We start from the raw sequence: 13,649 nt of genomic DNA on the forward strand, positions 1-13,649 counted from the left end.
AAACCTATCTGTAGCTAGTCTCAATTGGTGCAACCAGAATATTCCATATGATTATCTTGATTTTGGTGACAGTTCCTTCTGTAAAGCCGCACTAATGTGTCATTTTGTGCATGTGAGGTTCTCTTTCAAACTTGTTAGTGTTGTGAAGTAGCAATATGATACAAATTAAATATGTACAACATACAGTAGCAATTGTTGGGCATTCTAACAAGCAGGCAGACTGTATGTTGACATTTTCATATAGTACCACACCAACATATGTATGGTGCTTTAGGTAAAAGTTTAGGTTTAGGTCAATATTTAAAGGACCACTTCAGTCGATTTCACGCTTTCAGCGTTTGTTCACGCTACCCTTGACTTGTCAGTACCCATTGATGCTGCATTTTTTTGGCTCAGCCCTTTCCGAGATCTGAGATATTTTAATGGGGGCAGCTTTTGTTTACATTTAAAAATTCTCAACATAGGCCTACTCCAAATATTTTCCCAAAAGTTATCGCAGTTCGCTAGTTGTCTGCTGATGTTGCATAACCTTTTGGATGTAAATGTAAACAAACACATGCCCACCATTACAATAACCCGGATCTTGGAAAAAAAATAAAAATCTCAGGTACTGACAAGTCCAGGGTAGTGTGAGCATTACAACTGCATGTTGAAATTGGCTGAAGTTATCCTTTAAGATTTCACATTCACATAATGTGTAACAGGGTATGTAATAACAATGTTATAGGGTATGTCAAATGGTGTGAATTGTTGCACCATTTGACATGGCAAAAGTTTAATTCAAACTTTATAGGCCTTCTGACGGAAACCTATCAAAGTTTTTGATCTGGATGTTGAGATTTCAAAAACGTGTTTAAAATGAGTACTTGTTTTTTTTCTGGAATTTTGAATTTTAAATGTTTTGCTAATGTTGTAGTATTTGACATGCAACTATAACCACACCTGACCTTGCTCAGAAAATGTTGAAGTTAGCAGATTCCAAGAAAGGTTACACAACTGGTCATGTAGCAGATATGTTATTCGTGGGTCCTGCGTAGAGTAATTTCCTGTGACATGGTCTTCTGACACAAATTAACAAAATGGATCCTCAAATGGTAGTTACTCCACATTGACAATTTAGAAACACAAAGTGACACACTGAATTCCACAAATTACTGACAAAAAATGTATTCTGTTTCTTTTAGTCACTGCTAAACAAGACAAATATAGAATTAAGCCAACGTAGTTAGAATGTGTTTTGTTTTGAAATTTCACCTGTTTTGAACCAGCTGGAATTTTGAATTCAATGTTTTTACCGTTACGCCACATGACTTTTCTTTTCACCTTTATAACCTCATCATTATTTTATCAAAATTCATTAAATCAAAATGAATTGTTCTATATTTCTAAAAAGATAATGTTTTAAGTATGTTGAGTCTACTTTCAAATTTGACTACAACTGACAACTTTCCTACAAAAAACATATCATAGGAAAACAAAAAAGTGGCGTCACCTCTTTCACCCTAGTATTAGGCTATAGAGTGGAACCCTGATTAAATTAGGCTAACGAGTAGGCCTAATGTTCCCAACAATAACCCACCACGTTCTTGATATCCTTTTAATGGCAGAGCAAGTGTCAATGCCATTTCTTGTGAAATTCATCTGACTTAACCGACCTGTAACCCGGCGTATTACTGCGCAGTGCGCACCCCTCGGATTTTACTTCCGTAGTCTGGGAATCTGGCCCCCACAATGCATAGCCTAGGTGTGTACACACACATACACGCACACGGCCTCTCAACATTCTGACATCTCATCTCTGTTCATCCTGGAATCATCACCGCCCATTTTTCGGCACAGACCTGCTAATACTTTCCCAAGTTATAAAATCACCCACAGTGAGTGGCTGGGTCACCTGAAAAACGCTTCTGCTCACTCATCCAACTCCAGGGACTGCAGGGAGGAGTGACTTAAAGGACCAGTTCAGTCAATTTCAATATGCCGTTGTATTGCTCACGCTATCCTTGACTTGTCAGTACTCGGGTGATGCCACATTTTTCGGCTCAGCCCTTTCCGAGATATGAGCTATTCTAATGGGGGCAGCGTTTGTTTACATTTTAAAAATGTTTAACATAGGCCTACTCCAAATATTTTCCCAAAAGGTACCGCTGTTTGCTAGTTGTCTGCTGATGTTGTATAACCTTTTGGATGTTTTTGGGAATAAATCAAGAGGTTCTCTTTCAAATGTAAACAAACACGTGCCCACCATTACAATAACCCGGATCTCTGAAAAGGCTGAAGAAGAAAAAAAATCTCAGGTACTGACAAGTCCAGGGTAGTGTGAGCATTACAACTGCATATTGAAATTGTCTGAACTGGTCCTTTAATTTCACCTGGGGGTGGGGTATTCCTTTAAAATGTATCAGTGGTATTGATGCCCCTAACTGAAACCCACAGTATATTACCCAAAATTCTGTAATATTACTTTTGGTAATAAAGTCAATGCTCTTGAAAAGTCGCTCTTCACAACCTTGGGATAATGACATGTAATGTTGCTATATTTTACATACACCGTAAAATGATGAGGACCAGCATCTTTATACTGCAAAATACATTTTGATATTTTAATGATCTTTTATACCAAAGCCCACAGAACAACCCAAGACAGACTCAGGACATTCCAGTCATACCTACACGCATTAAAACACAAACGTCACCACATTGGGTTCAAGCAGGCCATAGAAAAATAAGGATCATTTTAATTTTACATTCTGTCAGAAGTGTTACGACAAAGAAACACTGTGCATACAGCCTCAACCAATTTCCCACAAACTAAGTTAGTGCTTTTAAACTTTTTCACTTTCACTTAAACCATCTCAGAGAACACAGCATGTTCAGACATAATTACCACGTGATGTTACGCTGCAGAACAAAAAAAGAGAAAATCAAATGCATTAACACTTCAAACAGAAGCAAAACTCATTTACAAGGGTTCAATTTTTATTTATAACATACTCAAAAAAGACTATTTACACTTGCATCAATTAATAAGAAATGCACATTTTTTTAAAAACTAAGCCATCTTTGTTTTTTGGTGCTCAAATCCAAAAGTCCTCCTTGCTGTAAACTTTACAGTAATTATATAAAATTATTATTTCGGTTTCCTAAATTAGAGCCATTTATTTATTTAGAGAAAAAAACCCATCCATTGGGTTCTTAAATTAAAAGAACAGACTGCAGTCTCTCTCTGAAAGCAGAAGCTGGAAAGGAGGGAGAGGAGGAAGAGGGAGGGAAGGAAAGAAGAGGAAGAAGAAGAAGAGAAGGAAAGGAATAAGGGAGCAAGGGAAGGGGGGAGGGAAGAGAGTGAGGAGAGGGCGCTGAGTGGAAGCTGTAACGTCCAAACGATAATGTCCAGGTCCATGAGGATGCTCTGACGATGGTGCCATCCTGATCTGACCTTTGAGGGTAGGTGGTGGTGATATGAACAGGAGCGGGTCCAGGGTGTGTGTGTGTGTGTGTGTGTGTGTGTGTGTGTGTGTGTGTGTGTGTGTCCAATGTCCAGGCTGACGTGGACAGCAGTAGACAGTGTGTGCCCATGTCCTCCTAGCCTGCCCTGCCCTGCCCTGCGTCTGCTTTGGTGGTGGGATAGGCAAATCAGTACGGATGGGCACATTAGACCAGGCAGGTGAGGGGTGGTTTGTATGTGTACTTGTGTGTCCAGTGTCCACTGCTCACATCCTCCTCCTGCGCGTGACTGGCTTGGTGAAGAGGCCCTCCAGCATGCGCTTGCGGCGCAGGTTGGCTCGGCGGGTCGGTGTGTCCTCGGCGGGCTCCGAGGTGGACGTGGGTTCCGGAGCGGGCGCGGGCACTGCTGCCACCCGCCGCTTGGAGCGAGCCGGCCCAGGCTCCTCCTCTTCAGTGGGGACGGGAGACAGCAGCAGCGGCACCGCAATGGACCGAGGCTCCACAGGCGCCTTCACCCTGAATGAACCAACACATACACACAAAGTGTGTTAAGAGAGCAGTGCTACTGTAACACACAGGAACCATTACCACACCATAAAACACTGTGGTAATTACCATTGAAGCCACACACAGTCTGAAGCTACTTTACAGAGGACCTCTCTAATACACTGTAATACACAACAATTCCCTCACTACCACTGCTTATTAAAATGATTGCACAACAGTGAGAACAGCAAAACCAATTGAACATGAAAAACACAAGGAAACACTCTTTTTTTTAGCTAAAAGCCTTAATTGTGTGTGTGTACTGTAGAAAGGGGAACACAGTACTGGAGGTGAAAAAAGGGCACATGATTACTAATGAAGTCGTTCTAACCTTGTTGTGCGGCTCTTCTTGGTTTTCTTGGTCTCCACTTCGTCCTTGTTGTTATCGTCCTTCAAAGACAATAAAAATGGGGTGAAGGTTTTTATTTACCATGTACTGCTGGTTCGGACTTTCGGAAACACTATAAAACTTGCTGTAGTTGTAAATACTGTAGTATCTGTGAGGTAGTCTCATACATACCTGGGTAGTGTCCGGGACTGGTGCTGGGGCTCGGCGAGTGCGTGTCACAGGTGCAGGAGACAGCGCAACACCGTCGGCCACAACATCCTCCGTCTTCCTCCCTGCACACAAACACACAGAGGAAAACATTGTGTTACTACACACCACAAAACAGTGGGAGCTGTAGGAAATGTCATTAAATTAAAAAATAACAATCAATCTCCAAACAACCAGCTAGATGTTTGAATCTTTCTTTTTTTGTGAAAAACCATCAAGTTAGCTTTTTTACATATAAATATATACGTACGTCAACGACACCACTGACAGCTGTGACAATTCCTAAATGTCTGAAACCAAGCGTCCCTGGCAGTCCGAGGAGGATGACAGACAGGGATAGTAAAGAATCAGATTCCTATGTGCAGGGGGAACGACAGGGTAGCACCAAACAGCTACTCCGTAACTTAACCTGCAGCAGATGTTTGAATCTTAAGTGCAACCCTCTATCAAAATAATTTAGGGTTTTGCTAAATCTCATGCAAACAGCTCATCACTCTGCGTTCCCTAATTGTTTGTATTTGTTCACCTCTGGTCCTCCTCGAGGGTGTGGAGGGGAAAGCTTCCGTCTCCGTGGGAGCTTCCAGCTCTGGGCCCTTGTTGGAGCGTGTGCGTCTCCGGCCCGGTGAGGCGGCAGGTTCTGGCTCCGGTTCTGGAGGCTCGGCTGCGTCCACATCCAGCGTTATCTCTGGAGGTGCGTCATCGTTCATCATCCCGCTGGGCTCCTCCACGGTAGGCGAGAGTGGAGTAGGTGCTGGTGCCGAGCGGGTTGTGGTGGCGGAGGTGGTTCTCCTGCGGGCCCGGATGATCTCGGTGACTGCTCCCCCGGTGCCCCCCTGCAGCCTCTCCATCAGGGCGTCCCCCAGGGGAGTGCCTGGCACCAGCTCCACAGCAGCCTCCATCATGGGCTGCACCTGAGCATCACAATAACAAATAAGGTTATACATTTAATAAAACCAATGCGCGTAAACTTGATTTACTGTCCTCGTTACATTTTCCCGTTATTGACCACTATGGCACATGTGATGAAGCAATCTTTCCTTCTAATCACAACTACAGCAGTGAGTGAGTGAGTGAGTAAGTAAGTGAGAGAGAGATCTGACTCGCTAAATGTACTGTATGTAAGCGTGTGCTGTATGGTGAATAATATGTGCAATGATATGTGTAATTCTTTTTTCTGTATTTATGTATGCATGCTACTGGACACCTTCATTTCCCTTGGGATTAATAAATGATACTCTACTCTTCTCTGCTGTATTAGATGTGGTTGTGCGGTCGTGCCAAGTACAGTAAGCTAGTCACCTTCTTCACGTCCTCCTGTTGTTCCTCCATATCCTTCCAGTGTCGGCTGCGAGCCAGCCGCCGCACAGCTGGGCCACTAGGAGGCGCTGCCGTCTCCTCTGTGGCGCTGGCCAGAGGAGCCTCTGCGGGCGTTTTGGCCTTCTCTGCCGTCGTGGCGCTGGCCTTGGTCTTCCTCCTGCTCCTGGGCGGGGTGACGGCGGTCTCCAGGCTGAGGCTGACCCCTCGGCTGGACGCTCTGGTGAGCCGGCTAGGACTGGTGGTGGACGCCACCTTGGACCGCGTCTCCGTCTGCGTCCTCTGCTCGTCTTCCTCGGCTCTCGCAGTCGCCTCCGGTACCTCCGTGATTGTCTCGGTGTCTGGAGTCTTCTTCCTGGCGCTCCGTTTGCTGGTCGTCTTGGGAGCCTGTTGTTGTTCCTCGGCAGCAGGCTCTTCGTCGCTGGTGTTGGACCTCGTCTTCCGTCGACTCCTGGGCGGCGTGAGTAAAATGGCTGCTGTCGTGCCGTCCGCGCCGTCCAGGCCAGGCGTCGCCCCTCGGCTGCTTTTCCTGGTCACCCTGCTGGGGCTGGCAGCGGCGGTGGCGGGGGCAGCAGACCTTCTGCTCCTGGTGGTCGTCTCCTCCATGGGTGGAGCAGCAGCAGCAGCAACATCACTGGGCTGTTCACTGGCCGGCTCCTCCACGATGGTGGACTGCTCACTGGGCTGTTCCGGCTGCTCCTCGTCCAAGTCCACGGAGCTCCTGGTTCTCCGACCTCCCTTCCTGGGTGTTGGTGTGGTGGTGGTGGCCTTCTGTGGCGTGGCCTCGGTTCGCCTCGTCCTCCTGCTGGGAGTGACTGGTGGCTGGGTGACGTCCGCGGCTTGTCCCCTGCTCCTGGTGGCTCGCCGTTGAGTAGCAGTAGCGGTGGTAGAGGGGGGAACTTTATCCTCTTGCTCTTCCGTCTCGTCAATGGCTGGGACTTCCACCTCCTCTTGGTGTCGTTTCTGCTCCTCATCCTTATGAGTGACAGGTGAGATGAAGGTGACCGTCTTCCTGCTGCTGCTGCCTTTCCTGCTCACCACAGGGGGTGCTTCTTCATCGGCCATATCATCATCATCAGCGGCGGCGGCAGGCTGTGTAGTGCGCCTATGACTGCTGCCTTTTCTGAAGACCACGGGAGGCAAGTCATCGTCTTCAGCAGCGATGTCAGGCTGCGTACTCTTGCCATGACTGCTACCTTGTGTGGTCACGACAGGAGGGACCTCATCGATGGCGTCGTGGTCATTAACGGCGGCATCCTGTGGTGTGCTCTTAGTGCTGCTGTGACTGCTGCCTTTCCTCGTCACCTCAGGGGGGATCTCGTAGGTGGTGTCAACAGCCTCATCAGTTGCTGCTGCTGCTGCAGGCTGCACGCTCTTGTTGTGACTGCTGCTTTTCCCTGTGACGACTGGAGGCATGTCGTACATCGTGTCCACGTCAGGCTGCGAGCTCTTACTGCTGTGACCGCTGCCTTTTGTGGTGACTACAGGAGGATTTTCGTATGTGATGTCCAGTGCAGCCGTGGTGGCAGGCTGAGCACTCTGACTGTGGCTGCTGCCTTTCCTGGTCACCACTGGTGGCATCTCATAGGTGGTGTTCACAGCAGCGGCTTGAATGTGATAGCGTCGATCGCCAGACCTCCCTCTCCCCGTATAGACAATAGGAACCTCCTCCTCTTCATCTTCCTCCCCCTCCTCCTGGACTTGAGGCGCATCAGTCTTGGGCGCCGCCTCTGCCGCTTCCTCCTCCATCTGATTGCCTGCGTCCGCTTGTTTGGTCTGCTCCTCCATCTGGGGTGGTGCGACCTCCATCTCACAGAGAGCGTCCTCAGCAGGAGGAGGGGACACCACTGGGGCGTCTGATGCAGCTTCAGCCTCCTCAGGCGAGGCCTTCACCTCCTCCACCTCCTCCTCCTCCACCTCTTCTGCCGCCTCCTTGTCCTCTGGTGCAGGAGTGTCTCCCTCCACCTCAGCCTCCATCTCCGTCTCCACATCCGCAGGGAGAGCTGCAGCGTCTGCCTCCTCCACCTCCTTCTCCTCCTCCTCTAACTTTTGCACCTCAGCATCTGCAGCCTCCTCCGTCTCCACTTCTCCACTGTCCAGGTCCTCTACCTGCTCCACGGGTGTGTCTTGGTCTTCTTCTTCACCAACATCCACCTGCTGCTCTGAGGTTTCGGCTGGAGTGCTCTCAGGCTCCTGTTCTTGTGTCGCCTGTGGTAGTTCCATACCAGCATCCACCACCACGTCCGCCTCTCCTCTATCCTCCTCTCCCTCTCCCTCTTCCTCGGCCTCCAGCATGAGCGAGAAGCCTCCAGCAGGGGTGGCTGTGGATTCGGTGGGCGGTGAGACGGGTGCGAGGGCGTCTCTGCTGTCTAGCAGGTGTTGCGTGTGGAGGAGGGGGCCTGGGTCCAGGCCGGCCTCCTGGGCCAATTCCAGGGGCACCAGCAGGGTGGTGGAGGGCTTCAGCTCCGTGTAGCACACACCCTGGCCTTCGTCCTCCTCCTCCAACAACTCCTCTTCCTCCACGCCACCCACACCGTCGCTGCCCACTCGCAGCATCACCACCTCCGCATCCTCGTCCTCCTCCAGCATCATGCCCTCCACCTCCTGGGGAGAGAGACAAGGGGGAGAAACACATGAGAAATACAAGAGAGAAATACATGAGCAATACACTGAGACTAGTAGAGGCTCACTGCCTTACACCATTTCAAGTCCTGCTTTCAAAAGATGAAATACAACGATTAAGACAATTTTCTGATGAACTACAACTGTTAAGACAATTTTCTGATGAAATAAAATTGCTTAGACAATTTTCTGATGACATACAATTGCGTACAATGGTTAAGGTTGAAACTAGCCTACATAAAAAGAGTGACCGGAAAGGGGAGTATGTGTGTACGTGTGCGCTCATGTGTACCTGTGCGTCAGGTGTGACGAGAGACAGCACGGCGGAGGCCTGCTCCTGCAGGTATTGTGCGTGGGGAGGCAGCCGCTCCATGTAGAGGTGGGAGGCCACAGGGGGGAGGTGCTGACGGCCATTACCCTGCACCTCCTCGATGATCTCCACCTCGCTGCTCGAACCCTCTTCCTCCTCATCCTCCTCCTCATCATCGTCTTCATCATCCTCATCTTCCTCGTCCTCAGCATCAGACTCCTCCTCAGAGGCAGCGCTGGACAGATCTTCACTGTCGTTCACGCTCACCACAGCTGTTGAGAAAACAGCAGCATTTAATCACTTTATTCAAATCAACATAACCACGTCAGTCCCAAATGGATACGTTCCCCAAAGCTACGTATATAAACACAAGTGTCAAGTATCAAAAATTGAGTGTGCACGTTTTGCTACGCATTGACGCATAATAATGGTTGAAGTGGCTTCCGGCAATGCAAGCCTCAGGATGTGTCGACTGTGTAAGCCCTGTAAGTGTAATGTAGTGTAATGATTAGGGGCCATGTACTAAAAAGGGGCAGTCTGAGCGCAACGTAATGTAATAAGGCTCACCTACATGCAATGCAATGTAATCCAATGTAAAGTAATGCAATGTAATCCAGTGTAAAGCAATGCAATGTAATCCAATGTAAAGCAATGCAATGTAATCCAATGTAAAGCAATGCAATGTAATCCAATGTAAAGCAATGCAATGTAATCCAATGTAAAGCAATGCAATGTAATCCAATGTAAAGCAATGCAATGTAATCCAATGTAAAGTAATGCAATGTAATGGGCCAAGTACTCACAGGGGCAGCCTGAGGTGGTGGTGGGCTCCGAGGAGGCGACAGACTTCTGGCTGCTCAGCTTGGGGACGGCGGACTCCACTGGACCTTCAGCACTACAGCACAGGACACAGCAGAGCGAAACGACATAAACAACTGGCTGTGTGTGTGTGTGTGTGGCACATGACACACCAGAAAAAACACTCAAGTATCGAAAAGGGAAAAGTATGTGTGTGTGTGTGTGTGTGTGTGTGTGTGTGTGTGTGTGTGTGTGTGTGTGTGTGTGTGTGTGTGTGTGTGTGTGTGTGTGTGTGGCACATGACACACCAGAAAAAAACACTCAAGTATCGAAAAGAGAAAAGTGTGTGTGTGTGTGTGTGTGTGTGTGTGTGTGTGTGTGTGAGAGAGAGAGACACAAGTGAGTGTGTATGCACCTGATGATGGCGGCCCAGTTTTGTGTTGACTCTGGGAGGTCATCGAATAGCTGATGTTCCACATACTCATCAAGAGCCAGATCTGGGTAGAGAGAAGACAAGAAAAAAAGGCACACTTTTGAGAAGAAGAAGAAGACACCACTTTGTTACAGCCACTGCAATATGGTCTGTATGCCCCTAGTACTGTAATAGCCTGGTATCCTTACTGGGGTTCTCAACACCTAATCGATGAATCGACTTTAGTGTCACTGCTTATCAGTTAATCGATAAGGTCAATCAACTAACAATGAATTGATTAATTAATCATTTGCATTCCTAATCCATACCCGTGATGTCCTGTGGCTTCGTGGCCCTCTCCACCTCCACCTCTGGTGCTGGTTCCTCAGTGCTCTCCTCTGCATGGTTGGACTGTGGCTCCGCTTCCTGCTCTTGTCCAGATTCCACCTGTGCAACCGGCTCGGGTAGGACATCAGGAACGGACTCGGGCACACACAGCGCTTCCTCTGGACTGACGTCAGGGGCAGCGGCCTCCTCCTCCTCCATCTCCTCGTCAAACAGCTCCAGAGGAGGAACGGACTCGGCGGGGACCTCCAGCATCTCAGCAGCAGCCACTGGGAGCACCTCCTCTTCCTGGGTTGCTGGGGCAACAGCATCAGCCTCAGCACCAGGACCAGTCTCCTCCTCCTCCTCGCTGTCCTCCAACACCACCACCACAGGAGGCTCTTGAGGCTCCTCCGCCTCCTCCTCTACGCTGCCTGCCTTAGCTGTCACCTCCTCAGCTTCAGGTTGACTCTCTTCAGCGGCAGCCTCATCCTGAGCCATCGTCACCTCCTCTTCCTCCACTCTTTCCTCATGCTCACTGGGCACCGCTTCCTCCTCCACCTTCGGAGCCTCCTCCTCCTCCTTCACCTCCTCTTCAGGAACTGTGTCCTCCAGCTCCTCCACTGCCTCCTGCTCTTGCTCCTTCTCCTCCACAGCAGCAGCAGCAGCAGGGGCAGTGTGTGGCTGCCTGACCACCACCTCCTCGTCCACCTCCTCCTCCCAGAGCAGCTTGGGCACGGGGGGCTGCCCCTCCTCCTCTTCCACCTCCTGCTGCTGCTCCTCCTCCAGGATCTCCTCGGGGGCATCATGGAACTCCATGGTGGACGACTGGTCGGCCGAGGCGGCGCTGGTGTCGTGGCCCCCCAGGCTGGGTCTCAGCAGGGACTGCGAGGAAGGGGGCCGAGCGGAGGACTCGGAGGGAGGCGCGTCTCGCAGGGAGGAGGTGCTGCAGACTGAGCCCTGGCTGGCTGAGGCAGCGTCACGCTTCTTAGCCTGGGGCAGGAAGGACACGCACAGACCTGCGTCCACCTCGTCCTCCTCCTCTTCCTCCTCGTAAGACTGCACGCTGGACCTCTGGGACAGGCTCACCTCGCTGTCACCCACAAGCTGAGGAGGAAGTCACATTTTGGAACGTTTAATTATTATAACAAAACCAATACGATAAAATGACATCAAATTGTCTGTGTTATGCGTGTGTGTGTGTGTGTGTGTTTGAGTTTGAGTTACATTAAAGCTGCCATCTTTCAGTTTTTCAGTTTACATACATAAATCCGCTATTCTAGGATTTTGTAAGTCGTACATGAATCATCAGAACACACCAAATCTGCAGTGACTAAATGCACGCAATTTGAACTTTTAGCTGAAAAATACAGAAGTACTCACCCCGTTGCTCCATGGTTGATGGTCTTTGGGGGTATCTGGCGTGACAGCGCCGGCGTCTATGAATGTGATGCGGCTCTCCTTGGGCCGCACGGGCAGAGGCGGAGAGGCGGAACGGTGGGAGCCAGTGGGAGTGGCTACAGTTGGCGTGGCGATGGGGGTGGGCCTTAGGCTGCTACGCAGGATGGACTGCGGCGTGAAGCTGGACATCACCGACATGGACGCAGCCAACGCACGAGCTCGCTGGAACATAAACAATTTAATTAGTAATTAGTATAACGTTTTGTTTAGAGTGTTATACACAGTGTAACTATCATTTTATTTCTTTGCTACAGAAAAGCCTCAGAAATAAGCACTGAAACTTATTTTTTTTTTAATTAGGGGCTTTATTTGACAGGATAGTGTGAGATGGAGACAGGAAGCGAGTGGGACAGAGAGACTGGGGAGGATCGGGAAATGACCCAGCCGGACTTGAACCGGGGTCCCTGTGGGCATGCAAGCCCAAATGTGATGCAATGGCCTACTTTGCAGAAAGCATCCTTCCAATTCTACAACACACACAGAGAGACGGCATGTCTGTGAGGTAACTCACCTTGACGACCTGAGGGGTCTGCAGCAGGTTGAGTTCGGTGGCGCGAGGGGCGCTCTTTGGGGCGGCCCAGACCGAGGGCACCCTGGGGGGCGTTTGGGGCAGGCTGGGGGACTCAGGGGCGGGCTGGCTGGAGGAGGGGTGCACCATCAGGTCAAGCATCCTGCATATAGGCAAACAACAAAAACAACAAAATTAAGTTCATATTTTACGCAGTTAAGACTTTCGCAGTTCCCACAGACACTCTGCAGTTCCAACAGAACTACACATTTAAAATCCTGCCAGGCCTTCATCACAACTCAAAAAAGTTCTAATCATGTATGTGATGTGATCGTACTCCACAAAAGATTAACCCATCCTCTTCTTATTTACAAGCATCTTTTTTGTGCACAGTCAAAAAGGACTTAAGAGTACATGTGTCTGACCTGACTTCCAAAAATACCACTCTAAATATTTTCTTTGCGCTACGATTAAGACACTGTTGGAAATCATCTAACATCTGTGTTTTTAGTCCAATGACACATGATACAAGCAGTGTGTTACAGAGGTGGATCCATGTGCTCACCTGGACATTCTCCTGCGGGTAACTGAGATGGGGGTACCAACAAAGGCTTCAGGTAGATCGGTCACGGAACGCGCGGGGGGGCTTGGCACGAGGATTTCAGGCACTCTGGGACTAGGCACGAAAAAATACAATTCTTTTTTTTTTCACAAAGAAAGACAAGAAACCACTCCATGAAGCTTGGGACAGTGTCCTGCACACACTCAATTCAATAATACAGTGTGTGAGTGTGTGTGCTGCTGTGTGTGTGCATGTAATACTCCATACTGCTTTGTGGCTTCCTGGGTGCAAGTTTCTATTCTATTCAGCACTCATGTGTATGTGTATACTGTAAGTGTGTGTGCATGCCTGTGTGTGTGTGCATGCAGGTGTGTGTGTGTGCGTGTGTGCGCGTGTTTACCTCTTGAGAGGAGAGGAGTCTGGCGTGGCATCCTTGCCCACCCACACCTCCTCTATCTTGGACATGACGCTGCTGATGAAGGTGGCTCTGGTCAGCACGTTCTCAGCAGCCGAACGCTTGGCCACCGTGGACAGAGGCTGCGGCCGTGACACTGCAAAAACACACAACACACACAACATTAGACATTACTTCACATAAAACATTCTCAGTTGTCACTGAACACTCCACAACCACAACACTTTTGCTGGAGTTCTATTGCATTTCTCCTGACCGCCAGACGGTGTCATTCATCCAAAACTCATAGAACCGCGGTAACATAAGCAACCATTGTTTTCAGATTCATGCACTTCAGTGATCATATTGAAAAACATAATTTTTAGCTTTGGAATGCA

The 13,649-nt window shown here is 49.1% G+C and overlaps 1 protein-coding gene and 1 non-coding gene across 2 annotated transcripts in view; both read right to left on the reverse strand.

Annotated features, from left to right (window-relative positions):
• Positions 1-2,718: 2,718 nt before the first annotated feature.
• Positions 2,719-13,649, reverse strand: part of ahctf1 (AT hook containing transcription factor 1) — a 35,998-nt gene continuing 25,067 nt past the window's right edge. The window contains exons 25-37 of the mRNA XM_063183837.1: positions 13,258-13,408; positions 12,861-12,971; positions 12,299-12,458; positions 11,710-11,949; positions 10,332-11,433; positions 10,006-10,087; positions 9,596-9,687; positions 8,775-9,064; positions 5,846-8,464; positions 5,073-5,457; positions 4,511-4,611; positions 4,322-4,380; positions 2,719-3,960 (exon numbers count right to left, since the gene is read on the reverse strand). Of these exons, the coding sequence (XP_063039907.1) occupies positions 3,711-3,960; positions 4,322-4,380; positions 4,511-4,611; positions 5,073-5,457; positions 5,846-8,464; positions 8,775-9,064; positions 9,596-9,687; positions 10,006-10,087; positions 10,332-11,433; positions 11,710-11,949; positions 12,299-12,458; positions 12,861-12,971; positions 13,258-13,408 (5,642 nt within the window). The 3' untranslated portion in view covers positions 2,719-3,710. The remainder of the gene's footprint in view (positions 3,961-4,321; positions 4,381-4,510; positions 4,612-5,072; positions 5,458-5,845; positions 8,465-8,774; positions 9,065-9,595; positions 9,688-10,005; positions 10,088-10,331; positions 11,434-11,709; positions 11,950-12,298; positions 12,459-12,860; positions 12,972-13,257; positions 13,409-13,649) is intronic.
• LOC134435646 (small nucleolar RNA SNORA63) lies at positions 4,833-4,961 on the reverse strand. Its single transcript, XR_010032057.1, has one exon. It is a non-coding gene; the product is annotated as a small nucleolar RNA SNORA63 (small nucleolar RNA).

Source organism: Engraulis encrasicolus, chromosome 19, assembly GCF_034702125.1.
Source record: "Engraulis encrasicolus isolate BLACKSEA-1 chromosome 19, IST_EnEncr_1.0, whole genome shotgun sequence".
In the NCBI taxonomy this organism is placed as follows: Eukaryota; Metazoa; Chordata; class Actinopteri; order Clupeiformes; family Engraulidae; genus Engraulis; species Engraulis encrasicolus.